The sequence below is a fragment of the Maylandia zebra genome, linkage group LG23 (genome assembly GCF_041146795.1).
Source record: "Maylandia zebra isolate NMK-2024a linkage group LG23, Mzebra_GT3a, whole genome shotgun sequence".
NCBI classification, from domain to species: Eukaryota; Metazoa; Chordata; class Actinopteri; order Cichliformes; family Cichlidae; genus Maylandia; species Maylandia zebra.
The window spans coordinates 39,445,871-39,471,348 of record NC_135188.1 but is presented as its reverse complement, the minus strand read 5'-3'; the positions used below and the strand labels follow the sequence as shown (position 1 = coordinate 39,471,348).

Below are 25,478 nucleotides of genomic sequence, written 5' to 3'. Positions count from 1 at the left end.
CAGCGCTCATAAAACCCGAGACCTCCCCGCGAGTTTCACCAGTTAAGCGAGGCGGATGCGTCTAAAGGTTCTCGAGGAAGGAACTTTTAGTTCCCTGCATCTCCCGCTCTGATCTCTTGCTCCATGCCACTGCGGTGCCGAATCACATTAACACTCGTTTAGCGCTGATTTTCACATCTCAAAAGCTAAAGCACTAAGTGAGCGCTAATTAGCTGAGTGAAGGCATTAATTATGTAACACATCATCTTAATTAGCAATCCCAGATGTATGGTGTGTCAGAGGAGCATTTGTAAGCACAGTTAGCTAATTGATAGATATTGACAAGATGTATGACAGAAGATCGCTGAAAAAGGTGAAGGTCGGTTTGGAGGGGATCCTAAGTCAACGGGTACATTTACTGCACACCCTCATGTGTCATTTGTTTAAATATTTGCATAGAAATGTTTATTTGTGACGCAAAGATGGATTGAAATGAAAACATAGGTGTAGTGGAGAGCAGGTTGGAACAGTTGGATAATATTTATTATTTTAAACTTACTTGTTCAGTCAAGGTTCATGTAAAGCATCATCATGCCTGTCAAAAGATGAAGAATATGTCAAATCGCTTCCCACCATTAGTAATTAGGGGCTATAAGCTCTTGATCCCCCTTTTATGCAGGGGGATTATTGTTCTATCTTCCTTCTTAAAAAGAACCCAATCAGTGTTCTGCAGTAGCAGCACAGGCACAGATCACCTGACCTTTTATGCATTCTTTCGCCATCTGTTCAAATCAGCATCGCATCTGTTGCTCGGGTTCACCTGCTCCGCTTGGGCCTCGTCTCTCGGGCAACAAACTTTCAGCAAACATTCGCTCAAATCAGCTCTGGGTTCAGATTTCAATATAGAGGCTGATTTAATCACACGTTAACAAAGAGCAGCACGAGTGAGCCAAGAAGACAAACAATAATTTCTGAACAGGTGCACCTGCCATTTAAATTGCCATTTAGGCTGCCCAGCAGCACCAAGTGAAGAAGAGTTGGAGGAGAGTGGAATATAAATAGCTAAGACTGCTCAGCCAGTCAGATGACTGTCTTACTCCCTTTTAAAATCTGCACTAACTGTTTACGATGGGGTAAAAATTAACAGCTAACTATGTGCTAAAGTAACAAAAGCAGCAGCAGATGAAAATGTCTTCATAAATGGATGTAACATCAAAGGTGCCCCAGTGGTTTTGCTGACATTTATAAACCAGAAGATGCTACATCATCTCAGAATCCAACATAGTGCTAATTCTGCCTATCTGCCAATGGCTAAAGTGGTGCTCATGGTACCACATTTGTCTTTGTTTGCCTACACAGAGTGAAGGATTTTGGCTTATGTGTAAACCCAGGGATGGTGCTACGCATAGGTAGAACAGTGGTGTTGACCACAGAGGAAGAAACAGTGGAAGATGACATTTCACCAGCCTCCACTGTAGAGTAGTTCTTTGCACTGCTTCTCCTTGGCAGCAGCTAAGCTACCGAGACAACAACAAAACAAACACAAAGAATAGCTAAAGCCTGACTGGATTATCGGGGAGGAAAATATTATCAGTCAATATCTGCTGATCCACAAGTATAAACATTTATAATACTTTATAATGCTTATACTGCTATGTAACTTATGAAAAAAACAACAGAAATATTTTATTTCAAAAAACGTCACAAAACATCAGTATTGGTCCTACTGTATATCGTTCAGGTTTGCAACTTTATGCTGTAGAGAATCACAAACTAGCCAACACACTCAATCCCTAATGTTTGCTCACTTGCAATCTCATGCAGTCGATTGTGTGTCTGAAAATGTCAGATTTTTAAATCACCAAATATCTGCATTGGTATCCTTTTTAAAAATCCTACATTAGTTGGGCTCCAAGAATAGCCCAACTGGATACGTTGTTCTGCATGCCATTAAAGCAGCCCCACGGTGACAGCATACAGCTACAACATGAGGAAGTCAGCAGAGCTCTGTGCAAGCTCTGCCTAGAAACAATGCCGGTCCCTGAAGCTGTTACCTTTCTATGCCTTCAATCACATTCACAGGGTATATAGTTTGAGCTGCTGCTGCATCTGCAAGCAACTCTGCAACCCATTTCCACTGAGGCTACTCTTTTTCATGGTTTGTCTGGCTTCCTGAACGCGAGTTGTCAGTGATGCCTGCTGTGTTTTATACGAGGGGTTCTTGCTACTGTTATCCCTGCCTCAAGCTTTCTACGCATGCAGCTAGAACTGCACAAGGAAAATGGAACCTGTGTGTATGGCTAACAAGGTTTATTCAACATAATGGCAACACTTGATTAATCTTAAGAAATGATAACACGACCTATAACAACAGTGGAAAGAAACGACACTCTCAGATCAAATCTGTTTTTGTCAACAATCCAAAACTCCTTTCTATGAATATACTGCATTTAGTCATGCGTGGTAGTACTATGCACTGTACGTCACCAAGATATTTAGAAGAAAAATGTATTAAAAACTTCAGTCCACCCTCGGTAACCCTGTGTCTATTGATAAAATGCCAAGAGAGATAGTCTTTTGTTTGCTTAAAACAGAGCTCATGCCCAGAAAGTGCCACCTCAACAAACAAGGGGACACTGATCAAAGTCATCTCACCTTGTGGAAAGCTTGCCAAGTCAAACTAATTCCTGGAGCTCTCCCTCGCCAGTTTGTTCACGGGGCTCAGATCTGCCAGGACGAGCCAAAAACCACAGGCTTCCAGAAAACACGTTGCCAATTACCTGTCAGTGTTTCATAGAATCAAACAATGCAAACAGCAGATCACCTAAGGATATACAGGAATACAAATGCAGCAAGACAGATTTCCCCAAGCTCTGTATCTATGAATGTTTTATCTCTGGGATTCAAAGGATAAAACCACTTTTGCCTGCAAATCCTAAAAGCGACAGGCAGCTACACACTTGCAGTATTTCAGTTAAATTAAAGCCTGTACTCATATACAGTAACCAAGTAACCACTCCACTCTGAGAATGCTCATGAAGCATGCTCTGCACATGCTTCACGCTCTGATATTTTCTCTCCTGTTTCGCCCACATCCTCCCTTGCTGTAAGCTCTGCAATCACATCTCCTGTGTGCTGCTCCTTTGGTGGCACCAGCAGGTGGAAACCCACCGGGATGCTGAGTGCGCACTACAGTATACACACACACACACTGCTGGACTGATCAGAACGCAGGGGTGAGTTGACTTGCTGGGTTGAGTACTGATGGCAGGGGAACGCATAACAAACTGCCTGCCAAACCACAGGGGGATGGGGCATTGCTCAAAACAAGGGAGCTACGGCAAACAGCTGGGCACAGCGGAGAGTCACAGCACCGAGTGGGGGAGGTGTTGCATGTTGTAAATGCACAGAATAGAGCACGAGTACAAAAGAAATCGTTTCCTCTTTAAAGGGACATTTCCAAACCAAATACATGTTCTTCCCATGGCCTGTAGTGCTATGTATCCATCTATGCTGTTTTGATGTTGATTATCCATTTAGTTTTTCTTGTCACTAGCATGTGACGAAATCTGAGCATCTTTACATCCTTTTGTACCAACACAGGCTGGAATTCATCTAGATGGCAATTCAAGACCGTCCTTTTTGGACATCCATCTGTTTTCTTCCACTTATCAAATTCAGGGTCACGGTAGGGCCGGGGCCCATCTCAGCTGTCATAAGGCGAGAGACGGCACAGGGCCCAGAAAAAGAGACACCTACGGAAAACTTCAAATTATGAATAATGTTTGCTTGGCAGAAGGAAACAAACCCAGGAACTGCGAGACGCCCGTCCTAACCACTGCACCATTGTGTTGCCTATGAAGTGGCAAAATCATTAATTTACAGATTCTTCTTAACAATAAAGGCCAAATTCAATGTACCACATAGAAATATCTTGTATTGACAATGAACAATACTAAAGTTCTTTAATAACTTGTAATAAAAAATATAAATAAAAAAGGGGAATTTGCCAGGATTGCTTTCTACCCCATGTGCTCCCCTATTTAGATATTCTGTAATGTAAGCTAAGGCCCATGGTGCATGGTGCAAGCTAACCCATGTGCATGGTGATATAGTGAGTGGAACAGTGACAAAAAGAAAAACATTAACATCGAGGTCTGCAAAATCCCATGCAATCACCAGGCAACCATTGTGACATTCAGTGCAACTGCATGAAGTGACTACACGGTCACGTGGTGAGTGGCAACCTGCCTCCAAACAATAGCAGTCTGACTCAAGCTGACTGCAAATAATTTCTGTGAAATGCATAAACGTAGACTTCCAACAAATCTGTTTGCGTTGGTCCGTAATCAATCCGAGTCCGTCTGCACTGATGAGCGCAACTCAACTTTGACACGTCAGCTGGTTGCACAGGATGGTTGAAAAACAGTATATCTGACTCCAGAATGAACTGCCCCTTTAAAAATCTACTTCCTTTAATAGGAACATGACTCAGTGGGGCTACAAGCATTGTACTGAATAGCAATGAAACAAAGTCAGTTAATCAATCTGGCAATTACCAGGAGAATAAAAGACAGCCATTATCATAACTGCTACATCATAAGTCATTTGTCAAGCCAAAGATACTAAATGATGACGCTCTCATTCAAGCCTCTCAAATGATGTTTTTCTATAGTGGGTCTGCAAGCTCCCTCAGAGAGGACAAAAGCAAACTGAGAAAACAAGCGCAGGAGATGCAACAAAACACCGTTGACGTGGATTACGGATACGTTACACTCTATAATATTGCATCATATTATATTTTTGACTGCACCTGCTGTTGCTAATTAATCTCAACCTTACTCTGCCTTTACCTGCTGCCAATACTGCTGGTTAGACAAAACGAAATAAATCACTCGTCTGTTTACTAACAATCGCAAAAAAGAAAGATATATAGGCCAGTCCACAATAAAATAATCAGTCGCTAAGTATGTTGTTATTATGTGATTATGTTGTAAAAATGATGTTGCATGTGAATTGAGCAAAAAGGCAAAAGTTAATGAACCGCCATGGGAAAGGCAACATTTCACTGATCGCCCTCAAAGCAATTTTGTTAAAGATTTCTCCAGCTGACATGCCTTCTGCAAATTAGAGCTGCACGAGAAAGAAAGAGGAAGACGAAGGGAAAAAAAGTATCTCATCAACCTAAATCACAAATAAGGAGTGCAACAGCGAAGATAGCTCACTCTGTGTCACAAATGAGACCCAATTATGTCATGAGCCCAAATTAAATTTTGACATGTGGTATGGTCAGCGGAGGGGCACAGCCAGTAATGAATTGAAGCCAAGCAAAATCTAAAACTTCCTTGTTAATAGTGATGAAGAGGAGTGAGCGTGGAAACAATTTGTTCCTAACCTCCAGCCTTTCCAGTCATTAAGGAATTAAAATGTTGATCGCGAGACTTGGAGGTAATGAATGTGAACATTTTCAAAGGCAACATTTGGTGCCATTTAGGCTCAGTGACGAGCAAAATTTGCCCACAGCATGTCTCGCCAAGGCTTTCGCCATCTCTTACACTGCTTGTTCCAAATGTTCTTACAAGGTAAAAGTCCTTTTTTATTTATATGCCTGACTTCTATGTGTGAGAGGAGGTCAAAATCCAGAGATAGAGACTTTAATGGAAGACTTTAATCCACTATTTAGTCCATAAAACATCACATTTAATGGTTAAAACTGATGATATTTCCATGTTCAAGTTTTAGATTTTTCTCCAAAGCTGCACTGATGTAAGTCAGGATTTTGTTTACTGTAGAACCGTAAGATAGACCTCGGGGGGCAAAACGTCACGCTGATTTCTGAATGGCGTTATCGTTACCTGTGTCCTTTTGCAACGTGACGCTCAATTTGGTGCCGCAGTTGACTGCACAATTTAGTGGGTGTCAGTTGAAGAAGAAGATAAAGAAAACTGAAAAAAGCCACTGTCAAAAAAAAACAAAAAACAACACCCCCCCAGACTTTTCCATTACAGGCAGCAAAGAAAAGCCTCTGGTTCTGCCTTTCGCCTCTGATTGATATTTCGGGTTTGACCGGGGGTATGAGATTATGGCAGCAGTGGGACGTGACAAATAGTGGGACAATAGCTGGGGCAGAAAATGAAGGTGATAATATATATATATATATATATATATATATATATATATATATATATATATATATATATATATATATATGGTGGTGTAAATCATATAATGCTAAACCAATAATAACACAAAAAAGCCTGCCATCTCAGATTCGGTGCTCTGTTCAGAGTTACCCTGCTGTTTGGATACATCTTTGCGGAGCCTTCTCAGAAATACAAGCATCCTGAAATTTTTTCGTAACGTCATAAATGTGCATGCGACCCTCCCCTCCCATTCAGATTCTCTGGAGATCCTCTTTTAGTAGTTGGGTTAGGAAAATAACCAGTGGGGCCCATGAAAAAAAGATTTCAATTGATAAAAATGACATCCATCATGTTTTAAGAGCTCTTCTCTCCACCTGAAGTGCGTTTCATAACTGCATATGGCTCCCTTCCTGCTCCCAGAGAATCTGCCTGGAGACAACATTAACCACCTATCCCAACATTTTCCCCATTTCCATCTAGGTCGCCCATGTGTCCCTGTATTAATAATTATTTAAATATATGGAACCTTAATGAAACAAGCAAGAATCTTTGTGATTTAATAAACAACCCTTTAACGTCATCTTACAGCCCTGTTTTCTGCCTTCTTTTACCCAGACCTGAAAAAATATGTTTCAAATCAAAATATAGCTTTTCTGTCTTGCTAATTACTGTTCTGTATCGTTCGAGACTGTGTCTTTATTACTTTAGAGTTATAAAACTCATTTGTAATGTCTGCATTTCACTAACAATGAACAAAACAAGCCAAAGATGACCTCATTTTACTGCTGTGCTTACAGGGCGCTTACAGCTGGGTGACCTGCTGTCAGCTAGCAGTATGGCCAGTAAGAATGAAAGGGTTATTTTTGTGAAAATTACTGAGAACAGTTTCACCACCCACCCTTAATTGGGTCTGCTCGTTCCATACATTTGAAATATTATTAGCACTTTAAAATGGCTGTAATCGGTCCCATACTGTTATTTCTCCCATACAGTCATCGGACACTTTGTTAGGAACATTGCGATTGTTATCATGCCAGAAGCAGCCATCAGAACACGGTACATTGTCGTTGTAAAGAGATGGACATGGCCATCGACAATACTGGGGTAAGCTGTGACATTTAAACAAAGCTCGGTTGGTACTAAGAGGCCCAGAGTGTGCCAAGAAAATATCCCTCACTCTGTTTCACCAACACCAGCAGCAGCCTGAGCTATTATTACAAGGCAGGATGAATCCATGCTTTTGTGCTGTTTACACCAAAATCTGACCTTACTGTACCTTCTGAATGGCACAGCAGAAATTGAGACTCATCAGACCGGGCAACATTTCTTCTAATCGCCTATTGTCTAATTCTGGTGGAACTCATAGCCTCCTGTTCCTGGCTGACAGTAGTGCCACCTGTTGTGGTCTTCTGCTGCTCGTCCACCTCAAGGTTTCATGTGTTGCGTGTTCAGAGGTGCTTTTCTGCATATCTCGGTTGCAACAAGTGGTTATTTGAATTTCGGTTGCCTTCCTATCAGCTCAAAGCAATCTGGCCATTGTCGTTGTGACTTCTGGCGTCACCGAGAGAACTCACTGGATATTTTCTCTTTTTCAGACCGTTCTCTGTAAACCCTAGAGATCGCTGTTTCTGAAATAACTGACACCAACAACCACGCCATCATCTTGATCATGTCTACTTGTTACTGTAATTGATTGTCATTCAGGCCACCTGAATGGAAGTAATAAGCAGTGTGCTGTGTACATGTTATATTAGAAACAGATCCCATGGTTGGAGTCAGATGGAGCCATTACTTTCTTTACCTTCACTTAAGGTTAAGCATCAAAGACACTTGGTTTGGTTTAGGGAAAAAAGGTCATGGTTAGGATTTCAAAATGCATCCTTTTACCTTGTAAAGAATATGTTATAGCTAGATTAACATATTTATCACCAAGATGCTAAATACACGTCTTCCCACAACCAATAGAAGTTTCCAGATAAATAAAAACTATTTATCATTGATTCCAAAAAATAATGAAAGGCTACTGAACCACCTAGAAGGTGGAGGAAAAGGATAATTGGCAATGTGAATGACTAACAAAAACTAATAATGGTCATTCAAGGGGCAGGTAACATCCAGATTGTGCACCCATTCGCCAGGCTATATTAACTTTGCACCGAAGCACTTAAGGAAAAGCCAGAAGTTAGGAAAAGGATACATTTTTAGCCCATTTCCACAGCAACCAGATGTTTGAGTGACAATCTTAATTAATCCGCCGCATCCCTACTGTGAAGTGATGTGTGCCGAGAACAGCACACATAAGGACTTGTGCCACTGCTTCAGAGCGGCGTTAGGGTGTGAAGATCATTATTTTCTTGCCAAGGACATGACATAAAACAGGTCAAAAACCTATAATGAACTAAGTCCTGAGATTCACCATCTGTTTCTATTATTACTATTTTTTAAACAGGTCTAAAAACTTAAATTTGACTATGCAAGCACAAAAAAACATGACACACTTTAATTTTGTAACTCAGCATAATGGTGCAATACAATAAATAACTGACTCTTTAGGCTTCAAAGAGTGTTAACGCACCATCGACCACAGCGGGAGACAATGAATTCATTTCACAGAAGACTCACAAAACAGGGACAAGCTTCATTTGTATTCATAAGTATGTTCTTTAATAAAATGACAAAATATAAAAAGGTAATGACATAAGAAAGGTACAACAATTAATAAACCTCATCAAGCACCTGCTGATTACATGGTGTATCCAATTCACCAGAACAAAAGGATTACTTTCTAAATCCACTCAGCTCTGTCTTTTCTTCACTGGCACTTTGACTAAATTAATTATCTTCCATCAATAAAAGGACATATTATATTTCAGCCTTCTTCATATGTTAATGAGTCAACTAAGGGATGGGAGAGATTTGGGTAATAGCCATCAAATGGCACGGTTAGGACAAATGCTCTACTTGGTAGAACAGAAAAGAGGTAGGCGTGTCATACTGGGCTGAGGAGGTAAATAGTTTGAACGGGTTAGAGGCCGTGTTAACATTTTACTGTCCACAAAATTAGTTTAGACTGTAAATGACTGAATGCTGAGTGGATATATGAAGTTACTGCTGCTGCTGTTCTTGTGCCACAAGCTGTTTATGTTCCTTTCACCGCCACCACCAAAACAAATGCCACATTTAGTTTTACTCAGATAAAATAAAGTCATCTGGCTCCTCCTGAAGAACAATAGACTGACCGAAGTATTAGAAAGTCAATATGTTTCAGCTGTAGCATTCATCATGGTGACAGAATTGCATACATTATAGGTAATGACATCCAAGATGTGCCGGGCAAGGATGCCCGCCAACCCCCCAAAAACGAAAGAAAGAAAAAAGATTTCCCTAAAGCCACAGATGTTTCAGCTGAACGTTATAGTTGTGTTACTCTGTGACTCCTTTGCTATATTGTCACTATGGTATTTCATCAGTTTGTTTTATTTAGCTTACCAGAATTCAATTCAACTCTATTTGTTTTATATAGCACCAAATAACAACAACAGTTACCTCAAGATGCTTTATATTTTAAGCTAAAGACTCTACAGTAATACAGAGAAAACCCCAATAATCACACAACCACCTATCAGCAAGCGCTTAGTGACAGCAGGGAGGAAAAACTCCCTTTTAACAGGAAGAAACCTCCAGTAGCTCATGGAGGAGTAGCCATCTGCGCTGACCGGTTGGGGGTGAGGGGGGGACAGAACAAAAACAGGAAGGAGGAGGCAGCCTAATGGCCGTTACCAGTTTTTCTTGTTTAGGAGCATCTGGCTCATCATCGCTTCATATCAACATCCTTTTTTTTCACGGTGTGTTTTCTGAATTATTTGCAAAGAAGCGATGTGTTTGGTGTGTACATTTGTTACTTGACAAGAGCATTATAAGAACATTATATATAATATATACATTAGGTGAATGTGCAGTAGTAGCATGCATGCAGCAAGCAGGTGAATTCTGTACAATAAGTGAATTAAATAAGAATAGACAATCTAACATAGACATTCAACACGTTTCATTCACATATACCGGTATAGGTGCATATAACCTATATGCTTTCTAACTTCTTATGAAAGCACCAGGAGCAATTCAGCAGACTGGAGCAACCAGGGATTGAACTACCAACCCTTGTAAATTACCTGCTCCACCTCCTGAGCCACAGCTCCGCCTACAATAAATTTAAAGTAGAAGAAACCAAGAGCTGCTCACAAAGAATAATGTTTGAATAATCCTGCGTTAATTTGATATAAACTCTTAAACAATATGAACGGTCCTCCGAAACACCCAATTTAATCTGAACTTACCCTTTCCAGGTATGAGGCGTTGTTGAACAACCAAATAGATACTCTTGAAGGACCACTACTACGAGAGACCACTAATCTAAGAGTGCCTTACCTATAGGTGGTTTGTGGAAGCTGCCATTATGACTTGTAACTTTGAGAGTGGCAGCCTCTAGAGTTAAGTGCCTAAACAGCAATACCTTATTGGGCAGGCAGGTTGATGTAAAAGGAAGGGGTTGAGTTAGATGACCTTTTACCGTTTGTCTGAGGTCTAATGCTAATCATGCAGACAGCTGGAGATGTTGTGGTGTAGTTGTTGTATTGCCGTGTGGGTTCTTTGTAGACGGGGGTGCACAAAAACCAGGCATGCATGCATCTGTCTGCTTGGACTCTCACTGTCTAACGATCACAGAGTGGAATGTAGTGGGCTCGTGGACATGGAAAGTATAATCAAGCCTTAATGCATCACAGATGTAACCTTAACTTAAATGCTATATTTAGGATAAAGGGAAATAAACTTTATTATTATAGTCTGATTATTTTTCTGTGCTCAGTGACTGCAAACAAATGGGAAAAACAATTTAATAAAAACCAAAAATTACATATTCGCTGCCTGGAATAACAGTTAGGATTGGGGGGGTTGTGCCATCGCCGAAGATGACTTAGACCTCTGAGGGTTAAAAGAATACAGCCAAACTGCATTTACGGCTGGCTGAGATCTTATCACAGTCCTGCTGTGCCTTTGAATGCATGCAGCTCTGGAATTGTTGGGCAGTTTATCTTGTCCAGATAAGATAAACATTATACAGATAAGATATACACTTGTAGAGAGCACGTTGCTACCGTAAAGTCAATGTTTCACATATGCTCAAGAAAACGACAATAGAACTCTAATCATCTGTTGCAATGTCTTTATGATTTCTGAAAATAAATGTTAAACATGAGGAACTTTAGTAATTCTAAAGTATCTCAGGGAGAAAGCAATAAACAGTCATGATCTCCACCTGAAATTCATGTTCTACAGTTATACTGCGCTTGTGTTAGACCTCATAGTCTACATTTGCAGAAAACAGCCCCAAGCTTATAAATGCATCACAGAGAACACACATGGAAAGGTTTCCATCACTCAAGAGCAGTGGTCTGGCCCAGGAAACAAAATAATGCCTGTACCCCCTCCCATTTCTAGCCAGTCATGTTGCTATGCAATAATATTCAATAGTAAGCAAGGCCCTGAAATAGCGCGACACTACCCAGCAAGAAAGCATTGTTCACTCAAGAGAAATTGGTTTTGAAAGTGCCAGACTGAAAGACTGTTAAAGAAGTGTTGCATCAAAAATTGCTTTAAGCCACAAAGCTACCATAGTGTCAGATCTGTCAATTCAAAATGTTCAGACTTGAAAGACATGTAAAATATGGGGTGAAAGGGATGAGTCGGTGCAAGGAAGAAGGCAGGAACACTTAATGTTGAGAAATATTTTCATGATTGTTTTTCAACCAGCATTTTGGTTATTTACGGGCGCCGCACACAACCAAATACACTTCATCGCAATGCGGTGCAAAAAGAAGAAGAAGAAAAGCGGGTTAACAGCATCAGTCCCAGCTCATTAGCCACACTGACAGTCTATTTTACACACCAAAGTTGCTGCTCTCCTGTATCTCTGTTTCATCACTGTTTCTTTGTTCTGTGCTGTTTAATCTAAGACATCAAACAGTGCACCTTACAAAGAAGTCATAAAACCACAAATTTCATTTAAAAATGAATGTCGCTTCCAATCACCCGGTGAGGGAGCTCATTATGATTTTAGCTGTGCTCATTATAATCAAATGGAGTCTGACCTTTTGTCCCACTGCACTGCTTTGAGAGCGGCTGTAGGCTGTTGATAAAGAGGGGAGTGACAAGGGTTTTAATAGTGAATTGTAATTTTCTGTCCAAGGTTGAAGATAATATTATATGAAGGTTCATGTATACTTATTCCAGATTAGAAAAGAAAGTATTCAGATGTAAAGTTCAGGTCTGGACAACTATCTAGAGTCCTTGAATCCCTTTTGCAAAGCAGGAATGCAATTAACAGTAAAGACTTGCCATTATCCGATGTTGTTTACCATCTTATACGAAAGTTCCCGGAATTACTCAAGAGCTGCACTTTAGAGGAGCTATATTTGGTCAAGTAGATGTTGCCAACAATGACGACACCCAACACAGCACTAACCCATATTTTACTGCGTCGTCTGTATTGATTACCAAAAAGATATCCAGGCTCTCATTAGTATTTTGGGAGACGACGCCATTTAGAGTGAGTTAGATTGAATGATTGGAAATAAAAGGCCCCGCTAGATTTCTCATGTTTGACAGAAATTGGGGACAAAACGTACTCATGTTGGTGAACAGCCAAGGAGTCCAGGAGGATATGTGCAAAACACTAAAATTCTACAAATACAGAATTGCAAAGCACACAGCAGCAACAACAGCGTGATTCTGGACCCCCAACTGACAAAAAAAACAAGTCAAGCAGCTTTGGCAGTAGAAAGAGTCCTTCGTACATTGTAGTGTTACTTGATTTCCTAACCAAACATCACATTAAAAAAAAACAGCTATTCCCACTGCTCCCTCTCTGGCGTGTATCCACGATGCTGCAGTTCTTAAACTTGACTGGAAACACGAGGAGGAACCCAACGCATATAAATGTTTCACATTTTTCTCAAGCCTTCAGGTTATGTATACAACTCCACACAAACTCCCAACACAAACAGTAACTCTGAAAGTGACTCAATGATCCAAAAGTCCATGGTTACTTGGTGATTTTTCCAACTTCCTGTGTTGTGATAATTTGACAGCCATGTGGAAAAATGGAAGGACATAGTGATGATTGTAAATAAGCTACTTGCTTAGCCAAATTCACCACAAATCTTGGCAAGTCAACCAGGATTTGTGGTGAAATAGTATGTCTATCAAGAAATATCTTATATTTTCTGTATCTAACTAAACACTCATTAAGCATATACTCATGCTAGTTAGGTGAAAGGCGCCATGATACAACAGTCAAATTGCGAAAAAACTCTTGCTTTTAAAGGTGCTATAGAAATACATTTTTAATTGAATTGAAAATGGTGCTTGGAGACCAACGCGCAACCACAATTACTGTGATTGTGACCAATGGACTTGGTTTCTTCAAAGACGGCGACCAAGTCTGCAACCACTTGCAGTCAAGTCTGCTATCAGTTTGCAACTGCATCAGGTAAAATTAGTAAACTGCAGAATGACATCGACACTTATCAAAGTTGCTTTTATAAAAAAAACAGATCCAGAATACAAACGGCTGGCAGCCAGATAAGCTGAGTCTCATGTAGTTGTGTTCATTAACAAAGACTCATTCAGACTGATGGCAGCATGTTGGTAATTTATCTGGATTTATAAATGAGACAGCAATTATTTGCAAACCTTCAACAATCTGTCTGAGTCAATGCAGTTGGAGTCAAACTGCAATAGTCTGTAGACAAGTCACATTCTTTACGATCGAAAGGTGAACATTTAATGCCCTCAACTTCTGGGCGACAGTTTGGTCATGGCAACTGGTTGTAATTGATGACTGAAACTGAAAAAATTCAATGCAATCACCAGGCAACCACTCATTCTTGGTTAGTGGTTGCCTGGTGGAGGTGGTCATCCTGTTTTTAATCCAGTGCCACATGGTTAAAAAATGATGTATGAACTGAATTGTAGCCCAAAAATCAAGGCACAGTTAGTTACAAACTCTTATGTCTTAATTTGGAAGAACAGTTTGTTTGCGATGCTGTTTTGTTACTTGTAGAATTTCATCCTTTATTTTTCACATTGGCCTTTTAGATAGAAATATAATGTGGATAAATGGCTGACAATTTCCTAAACAATTGAGCTCTAGAACGCTTGTTAACATGATTAATTGAGAAAATTAGACAAACTTGGGTGTTTTGCCCAAACAAACAAACCAAAAAAAAAACCCAATTTAATATGAAGCCAGTGGATGCTTATTTTTAAGCGTTCTTTAGGAATTTTGCAAAGCTTATTTACTGTGATTCCGCCAGAATATGAAAGCTTGTGCAATTGCTGATCTAAACACCAAGCACAGGAGCTCTTTCCAAGAACAAAACCCTTTTCCTTAGGACACGATGTGTTTCATGTGTGCAGAAGCACAGACAGCAGACAGAACCAGGAGACACATCAAAACTACAGGCTAGTTAGCATGATCGGTATAGCCACCATGGCAGCGCTGCACAAAAGAAAACCGCTCCGTGCAAAAACTCCAAACTTCTTCAATCAAAACTGGAAAATATATAAATAAATCCAAAACTCTGAGGAAAGCAATTCTGTCTAAAAGGAAAGCAACTGAGCCAAAAGCAGAGTGAACACTGGCGTTGCTTTCCAAAAGATAAAAAGAACTCCAAGTTTCAAGAAATAACAATGGGAACTTGTATTACACTTTTTTACCTCGAGGCACACAATTGCATTTTAAAACTTACAGCAAAGGTCAGAATGGGTAAAAATTGTTCAGTTTATATCCTAACAGTTCCAGCCAGAGACCTACTGCTGCTGTGGAATTAGACAAAAGTCATTCTAATCACTTCAACAAAAAGAGAGACGCATATTCCTCTATTCATCTATTAATTTTTCCAGACCATTTAAGGGCTCTCGCAAAGAAAAGCAAAAAAAAAAAAAAAGTATCCACACCTCTAGCAGACTGCTTGAAGGGTGTATTTCTTTTGAAAAAGTCATAAATGCCTGCTTTACTGCCACGGCCCAATCATCAATCATCTTTTGCTACCTGTTTTGAAATGCTGAATGTCTCTACTGTAGATAGAGAGATTAAGACTGTTGGGATGACATTTTGAGGCTGGTGAGAAAATGATGTATGACTTTGCTCGGCCTTCGCTGGAGTCTCTTAAAAAAAAGAAAAGAAAAGGCACTACAATGTGCAATCCAGTAGCAGTTAAAAGCCATCGCTCCGTCTGATCGTCACACAGCAATGGAGGTGATGATGACGACGGCTGTGCTGAATCCTAACAGTTTCTCTGCCTGTCCCAAACCGCTTCCCTCTGCTCTTCCTCTTTTTCTTCCTGTTTTCTTTTTGTTTGTTTTTTTATTCTTCCCAGCTGTGCGTCATCTGGCATTTGTTTGTATCCTTGCAGACATGAGCTAGCACAGGAAAGGTGCGCCGAGCCAAATGAGTCACAGAGAGGAGAAGCTGTGGTCGTATGAAGGCAGTCAAAAGAACACGAGCTCCACTTTTACATTAGCATTTTCCACTGGTTCAGATCAGCCATGCAGGGCCGTTTTATATCCAGCAAGCAACCTTATTTCCCTGAAGATTGATTATGTTTAAAGCTTGGTAGTGAGGAAACTTTAGTAGGAGTTCTAGCATAAGATTCAAATAAATAAAGCAGGCAACAATAAAAAAAATTATGACTCTGTTTATTGATCACACACTTTACTCAGGAAAACTCTGCAGCCTGATTCCCTTCACATACTATATGCCTTTAAAAAAAAAAGGAAAGAAAGAGAGAGAGATAATTAAGCTGTAAATTGTGGGATAGTGCATGGCTTGTCAACCTTGGCTGTGACACTGACAAGAAATCTGTCACCTGCTTTAGGTTCAGACTTAAATATTTCAGCAGCCTTAAGAAAAAAAGTGCTGAAGTGGCTCTGGGTGAATTCCACTGCTAAGCAATTAAAGCAGCCTGGAAGTCACAGCGACGCTATTGACTGCGACACTTTGGCAAAAGGTGCAGTGATCAGCTTTAAAAAGCTTAATTTTGGGGGGTTTTAAGTGACTCGAAGCAACTGTGGAAAATAATCACCAGACAGTACGCTCAGAAGCATTAGCAACAAAAAGGATGTTCTGTGGAAGTACATTTGTTTAGAAATTCACTGAATGACAACGGATTTTCCATTGATCTTTCTGCGTGCGGTTCGTGGCACTTATTTTTGCTGGAGTTTCTACTTCACTTCAGTGAAAATCTTCACAAAAGCAGCAGGAGGGAGAAAAATGAGGAAAGGCAGGATACTTCCTTACCTGTGACTGATAGCTCAGTAGTCCTTCGCACCACAAAGTTCCCAAACGGCACTTCACACGTGTAATTCCCAATGTCATCTTCCCGTACTTCCTTGATGGAGAGAATGTCCTTCTTCCTTTCAATGGTTTGTCTCCACTGCTTTGGCTTGCACTCCTGTTTTGTTTTGTTTTTTTCAAAGACAAAACAAGAGGATGGAGATACAACTTGTAAATGTAAAGCATGAACACTGGTTTCTTTAAAGTAAGAGGGCGGGGCTACAATAATTTTCACATTTCCAGTATCAAGTGAACCCACGGAGTTCACTTGATACTAGGAGAGTACCCGGTTCTCTCCGGGTACTCCGGCTTCCTCCCACCGTCCAAAGACATGCAACTTGTGGGGATAGGTTAATTGGATAATCCAAATTGCCACTAGGTGTGAATGTGCGAGTGAATGTGAGTGTGAATGGTTGTCTGTCCCTGTGTGTTGGCCCTGCGACAAACTGGCGACCTGTCCAGGGTGTACCCTGCCTCTCGCCCTATGACAGCTGGGATAGGCTCCAGCGCCCCCCGCGACCCTGAAAAGGATAAGCGGAAGCGAATGGATGGATGGACAGTATCAAGTGGTATGATGACAAACTTGCATTCAAATGTCATATAATCTGTACTCTGGACATCATGAGCCGAACCAATGAACAACTCTAGACAGTGTTAAGAACTTTAACTACACATTTAATCCTTCAGATATTTCATATAAGAAAAGGAAGTGTGCTGCTGTAGTAACTGACAGACATCTGTCAGCACGACGTTTGGCCTTTCAAATCCAAACAAATCCTGAAAACACAGTTAGAAACCAATCGCATATAAGAAATGAATGTGCAAAATGACATATTTGCAAAGTTCTGGTATATCACTGTGCAGACTGTAATTATATTGACAGAATGTATTATTTTACTTTTTATTCATTATATTTTTGTTTATTGTGAACTCATTGTGGACAAAAATCATGTGGGATCATGTTGACAGAGAACAGCATAAAAGGGAAGCTCTGTTTGACTTATTTACTGTATTCCCGTGTATGTTTTCAGCTTTTATATTTCTCATTTTCTTAGCAAAATGAAAGGGAAGTATCAAGATTTTTGCACAGTACTATATATTGCTTGGATTTATTGATCTCCTTTGCCTACTAGATTTGTGGTGTTAAATTTAACACAGTTCACAGTTTTATGACCAAATGCTCTCAGTGCTTTTTGTGTATTAATTATTATATCTGAATTTACTGTACTTTCACATCGATGCCTGTCAGATTCAGTCTCAGCTTCAAAGTATATCAGATTTTAAAAACAAAACAACTAAAACTGTAGAGAACCTCTATAACTAAACACCGTATCATAAAATACTCCAGCAGCTTTATAGCAGAGAGACCTCATATCATATCACACAGCACACAAACTTTGTTTGATGCCAGATTTCAGACATTAGTTTAGTGAGCTCCTGTTGTCCCGACACAAATACTCTTTTAAACTGTGATGTATGAGACCGGGTGCCTGCGCATTTATCATTCTGAGGCAGGACTGCAGCACCAAATTAAGCTGCACCACCTATTTGTAAAATCATTACTGGGTTTATCTGTAAGTTCCTTCCTAAACTCTTAGTGATTTTAGGATTTACTTCATTGGGTTGCATCATCAGTATTTGCTCGGTTGCTTGGTAACATCTCTGGAGCCAATCAGAGGCAATCAGTGTGAACAGGAAATTATTTCAGCATCAGGAGCTGTAAGAGCCCAAAATAACACACCGAGGCCAAATTATATATTGGAATAATTGGAAAAAATAAGCACCAGTTTAATAATATATATTAATACACATATAAAAAATGTTTTTTTTATGTGAGAGTATATTGAGTCAGAGTGAATAAGAAACATTACATTATATTGGCCTAATGGTCTGCAGTTTCAGGTCTTAAATTAGAAAACTATTATTAACTTAATGGGTTCATTAAAGGGGGCTAATTCTGTTCATTTTCATCTACATATTTTTATCTTGGACTTTACTAGGGTAGCTTTGCATGATTCCAAGTTCAAAATAATTCCTATTTGTTATACACTGTAACAGTCTCTGAAATAAGCTTCTTTTTTTTAGCTTCATTTATTCTTTTATAAGTCAGTTTTCCACTGATTTGCTGCCCCTCGAAATCTGACAATTTGAACAGATGGTGGGTCCCACCCACCCACCTCTATCCAGCGTATGAAGGTTCAGTCACACAAGGCTAGAGGCTGGCTGACAAAACCTCCTTGCAGTTGCTTTGATTACTAGCACACTGTCACAGTCGCCTGTAGTTTGCATTTACTAACTAACTATGAAACAGTAGTTGAACTTCTAAAAGTGAGATGCAAATTAGAAACAGAGACCAAATTTCCCACGTGTGGGACTAATAAAGGTTATCCTATCTTATCTCATCTTATCTTAAATGTGCTGATTTATATGATAAGAAATAATTTGTACACTAAAGGTAAACAGTCTATATTTCCAGTTAGCATCATACTCTTCAGAGTTTGCTAGTTGGCAAGTGTTTGCAGCCAAGTTATTATATTATTCTGCAGAAACTATAACAATCTGTTAGCAAGTAACCACAAGGTTTCCTGGGCAATATGCACTTTTCCGTAGTTACCGGTGGTTACCAGTGGGTCCAGTACAGTCTGTAGGCCTGTGTGTCAGAGAAACCAAGCATTTTATAATATATATTTTGCACAAGACATTTTCATTAAGGTTAATTAAGGTGACTCTGCTACACAATGTTGGTTCTGGAGCTTTAAGGAAACCTCCGTTCTCATCGCGACACATGTGAAGAGTTCTAAACATAAGCAAAAAGTGAGGATGACAACATCAGCACGGATAACAAATTTGTACAGAATGTGATGAATGTGAAAATCATTCTGGGCACTGGTTGTTTCCTTTCACATCAAAATCGGGCTCCGTGTGCCCAACAAGCAGCAGGGAGCAGATTCCAACACAGAATGACAGACCTGGCTACTCTATAACTGCACTGACAAAATACTGTGTATCGTAGGATTGGTTTCTAACTGTGTTTTCAGTATTTGTTTGGATTTGAAAGGACATTTTTCCTATGCGCACATGTGTTAAAAATGGAGTTCAGCTTGTAATGAAGAGACTAGCTTTTAGTTTAAGTCACTGATAATTTACCTGATCAGTTAAAATCTGTGAATAGCTGGTAAACACTACACTGGAGCCAGGTACACACAGAAAACAACCTAAAGTACAACACGAGTCTTATTTTCTATCTCCACAGCCCATGTAGCCACGTAGGTGGCGATCATGAAGTAGGCATGGACTTTTAGAAACAGCCTTTCAACTTTTGGGCCACCTGAGGCAAAAAAAACTAGGGCACTGTGGGAAGCGTCTTGCAGGATTGAATCAGCCCACCAACAAAGTGAGAGCCAATAACTGGAGGGTGTGGATCCCACTGGCATTATCTGCTATTTTAATTTGATTCCGCGGGAAATGGAAGTGGCCACCTAATCAAGCACACTTTCACATTTGATAAATTGGCCCCCGAGCTGCGCCTACGAGCTCTGGCAAAGAGGCCTGTTGGACACAGAAGGCCTGCCAGGTCGGTTCCACTGTGGGCCTCCCAACTCTCCACACAACAAGCAATATTTTTCTCTTTTTGTTTGACCGCTTGAAAATGTGGTATTTAAAGCTAAGTTTAACCAAAACACGACCCTAATCCTTTGTTGATAGAGTGATAGCTGATGAAAAACTCTAACCATACCTTGTACCACACGATCTCAGGCTCCATTCCTTGCTGTACATAATCCTCAATGCCTGGGCAGATGATGTCTTTGCTTTTGCTCAGCTCCGCCTTCTCAAAGAACCTCATTTTGGAGTTGTAGCAGAGGTCTGTGTCATTCTCCGCCACCGTGAGGGACATGGACACCTTCATGCAATACGTGGAGTTCCTGCAAAAGATAAAACGTTAACAAATCGGTCAGTGTAACAAATGGACCCGCGTCACTTTTTGAGCTCTTGCCAGCTGCTGAGCCGAGAAGCTGTCAGCAGTCCATCTCCGAGCCGCTCAATCAAAAATTCCTGGGCTAATTCCTGGGATTGAATGTGAATCATTAAACGCAACAGAAGGAGATACAGAGAAACCTTTGATTTCTTTTAAAGAAAACCTGCCTTTAATGCTGAATAACTACTGATTCCAACAATGAACAGCAATGATGCATAATCAGCTAATCTGTGCATATGAATATATATATTTGTATATATACAGTACATGTGTCCTAATGAAAAACCAATGGGTGTTATTGAAGAGCTAGAACGCTTACAGTCAACAGCACTCGAAGACTGCCTTTTGTTTTCATGCGTTTTCGCAGATACAGTGCGAGCTAGCAGAAAATGACTTGCTACAACTGATGTACTGTAAGTGCTCAGGTCATACACATAAAGAAGAGAATTTATAACGCGAGGGAGAGACGGCGTAAAATGCGAGATTACTCGTGATGTTTGGAGACTCCATGCTCGCCTGGCTTCGCAGATACGGCAGAGTATTTATCCACGCTGGAATAAACATTTCATTTTACTGCTCGGCACTGCGGCGCGCACCTTCAGTGATTTGTGTGTCTAAATGTGAGTCGAGCGCTCGTATGCAGGCAAGCTCGAGGTATCCTGGATGAGATCTAGGCCTGCCTGAGTGGGTGTCGCTTCACGGACAGCCCCGTGAGAAGAAGCGATCCAGCTGCTAAGCACAAGCAGCAATCCTCTTTGTGTCATTAATGTGACAGCAATTTTGAGATCGGATCTGCTGCTCGAGTAATTCTTAACCCAACTTGGGGAATCGATGAAGCCATTGATTCGCTGGGAAAGTTGTGCTATTTAAAGGAGGAGGGGGGGAACAGAAGCAAAGGTCCTTGATGATCAATTTATGCAATAGGGGCACCTTTTCTTTGCCCAAACCGCCTAATAAGACTGTCACAATTGACAAGTACTCTTCAGCCCTACTGCAGCAAATCCCCCCCCTGGTTAAAAGACCAACAAATTGGCAGTGTTTAGGAAATTCTCACAGCTAATTTTCCAACTAAAGCTGGTTACACAAATTGAGCTGAACCAACAAACAATTACAAACATGTTAAATCCTTACATAATTGCGAGGCATTAGCTGCCTCGTGGATTAGCGCGAAAACACACTGGTCTTCACCACAGTGTCTGCAAACAATCCCACGCCCCCCCTACACTCGAACTGGACGGCTCCACACGCTCCTCTTACTGTAAAGTGTGCCATTTTTCCTGAAGCCCGGATGCAAATGTGACATGATGTGGAGATTATCCCAGACAACTTCTACCAGATGGACACCTGTGCAAATGAGATCCCACGGGTGCGCTCTCTTCCCTGTTAAATATTCTGGGCAGCGCTGATAAACTCGCAGGCTGGTAGCGAGAGAGAGGGAGAGATAGAGAGCGAGAGATAGAGAGCGAGAGAGAACTGTGTCATCTGCTCTGCATGAGTGATCGATGGTGCGGGCCAACACTCTGTCCTACGATGTCTTTCCAGCATTTCACATCCATCACTGACGCCTTTTGAGCCTGGAGAAGCTGGACGATCTCTTGACTATCCACTCAGCATGTGTGCAGTCATATTCAAGAAGCTCGCTCAGAGAATAGAGCAGGGGAAATTATCCTCCCGCACCACAGTGGAGGACTCGACTGTACGCCATGCAATGTAAACTCCTTGTGGATACAGTGATAACAAGCTAGGTGATACCATGGCATTAATGGGCGCGAGTGCCTGTCAAACGTGTCAGACTGAAGAGGATATGCAATGTCGTGGCAATGATAGATAGCATCCTGCATACATCAACCCGGAGCAGAGTAAGGCTGACAGCTATGGTACACAGCTGGAGGGCAGGCAGAGGACTTGAGATGCAATATGCGGCAAATTCAGTGAAATTATGTGCAATGGTCAGTTCGGAGTTAAGCAGCCTGGAGAAAAGATTATGGCTGTCATACTGGCAAATACTCAGGGATATGGTAGTGGCTGAAATAAGGGGATAATTAAAAGCTGACTATATATAAACTTTGATACATATATTTTTAATTTCTTTTATTGACTGAGAATAACCCACCTGAAGATTAAACCACACTGAACCTGCCCCCTTTTTTTTGCTCAGCAACTCTTCCATCTGATATTAAATAATAGGGCTCAGAATTGATTTGAAAATTCTCCCGAGAATCCGGGGCACCTGTGGGGAAATTAATGAACTAACTTAATGAATCTCTTAATTAAAATAACTCCTCTCCAATATAAATCGCATGATGAAATAATTGACGATTTATTACAGCTGACTTTCGAGTAACAATAAGGTTGTTAGGGAATCGCCTGGTGTAAAGCAGACACCGCGAGGCAGAAAAAAGAAATAAAGTCCAAAGGTTGATTAAAGGTTACCTTGAGACAATATCATTACTGGCAGTGAAATGAACCCACCGCAGGTATTAACCCTAAGAGATTTAATGCAGGCAGCTGATATGCTGTACAGTAACATTAGGGTCTTACCTTAGGCTGCTATTAGCATTTAAATAGAGATGTCTGAGGTTTACCTTGGTACAGATGTTTTACGTAACAATTTATGCTGCAATAAAATAACACGCTGCACAAAAATAGTGGGGTTTCTTTTCATATTTTTGCCTCTTAACAACTCTGAAACTACTTACAGTCATTTTAAAATGCAATAGCTTCAAAGCTGCTGAAAAAAACGAATCTAACAGCAACAACCTATTTAGAAAAATTGTCATTGGAAGTTTTCCAACTATCTCATTAGCATCCAAAGGAAAATTAAATCCAACATCCAGGGTGATGGATGCGCGTCCTTCATCGATGCAGTTTGTATTTCTTTCTTTTAAAATAGTTTTAAAAGGAATTCTTACAGCAACCAGGACAGAGTTTGTCTGCGTGCATTGTACAGAGGGATTGTTACTACTACTAAAAGTGCTATACAAATACAGGCCATTTACCATTTACAACCGAGTAAATTCTAATAAAAGTAATTTATTAGAATTTACTTGGGTCCTGATGAATGAGTCCTGAAAAATTGATAAAAAACCCTAAACAGGAGTCTGAATTGGAAAAAGGATGATCAAATCAACACAAAACCATCCTTTTAAAGAGTCCTAATGAGATTGGAGGATGCGATCTTTCATACGGATGAAAACAGCCTTGAATAGTTTAGCTCCTGCGTGAAAATTAAGCATGAGCAGTCTGAGCAAAAACCAAAACACTGAAGGTCATTTTTGACACGTCTTTTTAGGACCCCATTGCCATATACCAGATTCAGGAACAAGCCTTGCTACATGCTTTGCTTGCCACTTGAAGCTTAAAGTTATGAGAAATCTAGGGTCCATGCTTTTTTTTTTTAACTTTTTTTTTTGTTATTGGTGAGAGAGGCAAGAAGGCTACGAAGCTAAGGTCTCAGTCACACAGCCATAAACCTTGTTGGTAACTCTGACTAACTGGGAAAAATGAGAATTCCCACATAGTTTGCAGGTTGTAACTAGATATAATTGGTCCCACAAAGGGTCCCGTATCGAAAATCTTTTTATGTTTCTGTTGGTTGCTAGCAGCCAACCAAACACCATGTAGAAGTGCAACTTGACTAAGTGCAAAACAAACTGAAAACAAACTGAGAATGTCTGATTTCAAAGCAAAGGTTGCGCTTTACTGCTGCAACCGGCCGGCACCTAACAAAAGGTTCAACTTTTACTTTAAAGCCAAGTAGTTTCTTTTACCAGTTTGCATTGCACTTCATTGTTCCACTACCACTTACTTACTTTCATGCAAACTACCGCCAACCATGGCAATCTGCTAGCAACCATAGCAATTGCAAGGAGAATGTTGTGACAGCGCTACAAACCTCTTTGCAACCTATGTTACCCAATTGTAGCAACCTCTTGTAACCACTTGACAACTGGACAAGAAATACACACTATTCCCTTGCAACCAGTGGTTACTAGTAGTCAAAAGAGTCAAGAGAGTCACGGTTTTGTGGTTGTGGATTAATTTATATTCCTTAATTATTGTTATTCATGGTTTTGATTCTCATTATTATGTTTATGTTATATTCTTATGTTATACTATTTGTTCTTAGGCTTTAGGTTCCCGTTTTCTTGCCTTCCCCGTGTTCCACGTTTCTCATCTTGTCTCCTTGTTCCCTCTGTCTCACAAGTCAGTCGTGTTTCTGTCTCTATGTCAAATCTCCTTCCCATTATAAAGGAAACCAGTTCTTTCTTTCTAGTGGCCAATAGGGCTGGGCTATATCATACCGGTCACGGTAATACCGGTGCAATGTTGGGCAACGATCGGAAAATGAAATATCGCGATAGAATATGGGTAAAACGCGCATGCACAGTGCTTTTGTTTACATACGCACATGGCGGCGACGCAGAATGAGAAGAGAGAAAGCGCATCGTTAAATGAAACGGATGAACCAGAATTGGTTTGTAAAAATGCTGCAACTTCAGTGGTGTGGAACAAAGCACTATTTTTGGTAGCGCATGCTAGCAGGCCGTCGTTATTACTTTTTTTGAAAATACGGCACAAAAATCAATCCTTTGATTTTTCTGAAAATCGACAGTGCCCCTTATGATCCCGTGTGTCTTATGTATGAATTCTGGTTGTCTTTACTGACCTCGAAATGATTTTATGTACACGGCGCTCGAAAATCTGTCAAATGTTTTAGTATGACTTTGCTAAGCTACGAAGCCACACCGCTTGATGGATTGTCGGAGCATTACGGCTGTAGTAGGCAGGCGCCTCGCAGAGTGATACGTACTGTGCTTCAACATAATATTACCGTATTGTGTGTGCATAACCGCTTTTTAAGTGTTGTGGATATTATACATGGTTATGCTGAGGATATGTCGGCCAATTTCCACTGGAAATGCCTTTTGGTTAAACTGTCAGCAAGGAATTTGCATTTTCACTGTTAATTTTTTATATAACT

The 25,478-nt window shown here is 40.4% G+C and overlaps 1 protein-coding gene across 2 annotated transcripts in view; it reads right to left on the bottom strand.

Moving 5' to 3' along the window:
* LOC101468878 (interleukin-1 receptor accessory protein-like 1-B) overlaps positions 1-25,478 on the bottom strand; it is a 336,508-nt gene that overhangs the window by 166,167 nt on the left and 144,863 nt on the right. For both annotated transcript variants that reach the window (XM_014413138.3, XM_014413139.3), the window contains exons 4-5: positions 20,255-20,441; positions 16,483-16,636 (exon numbers count right to left, since the gene is read on the bottom strand). In XM_014413138.3, coding sequence (XP_014268624.2) covers positions 16,483-16,636; positions 20,255-20,441 — 341 coding nt within the window. The remainder of the gene's footprint in view (positions 1-16,482; positions 16,637-20,254; positions 20,442-25,478) is intronic.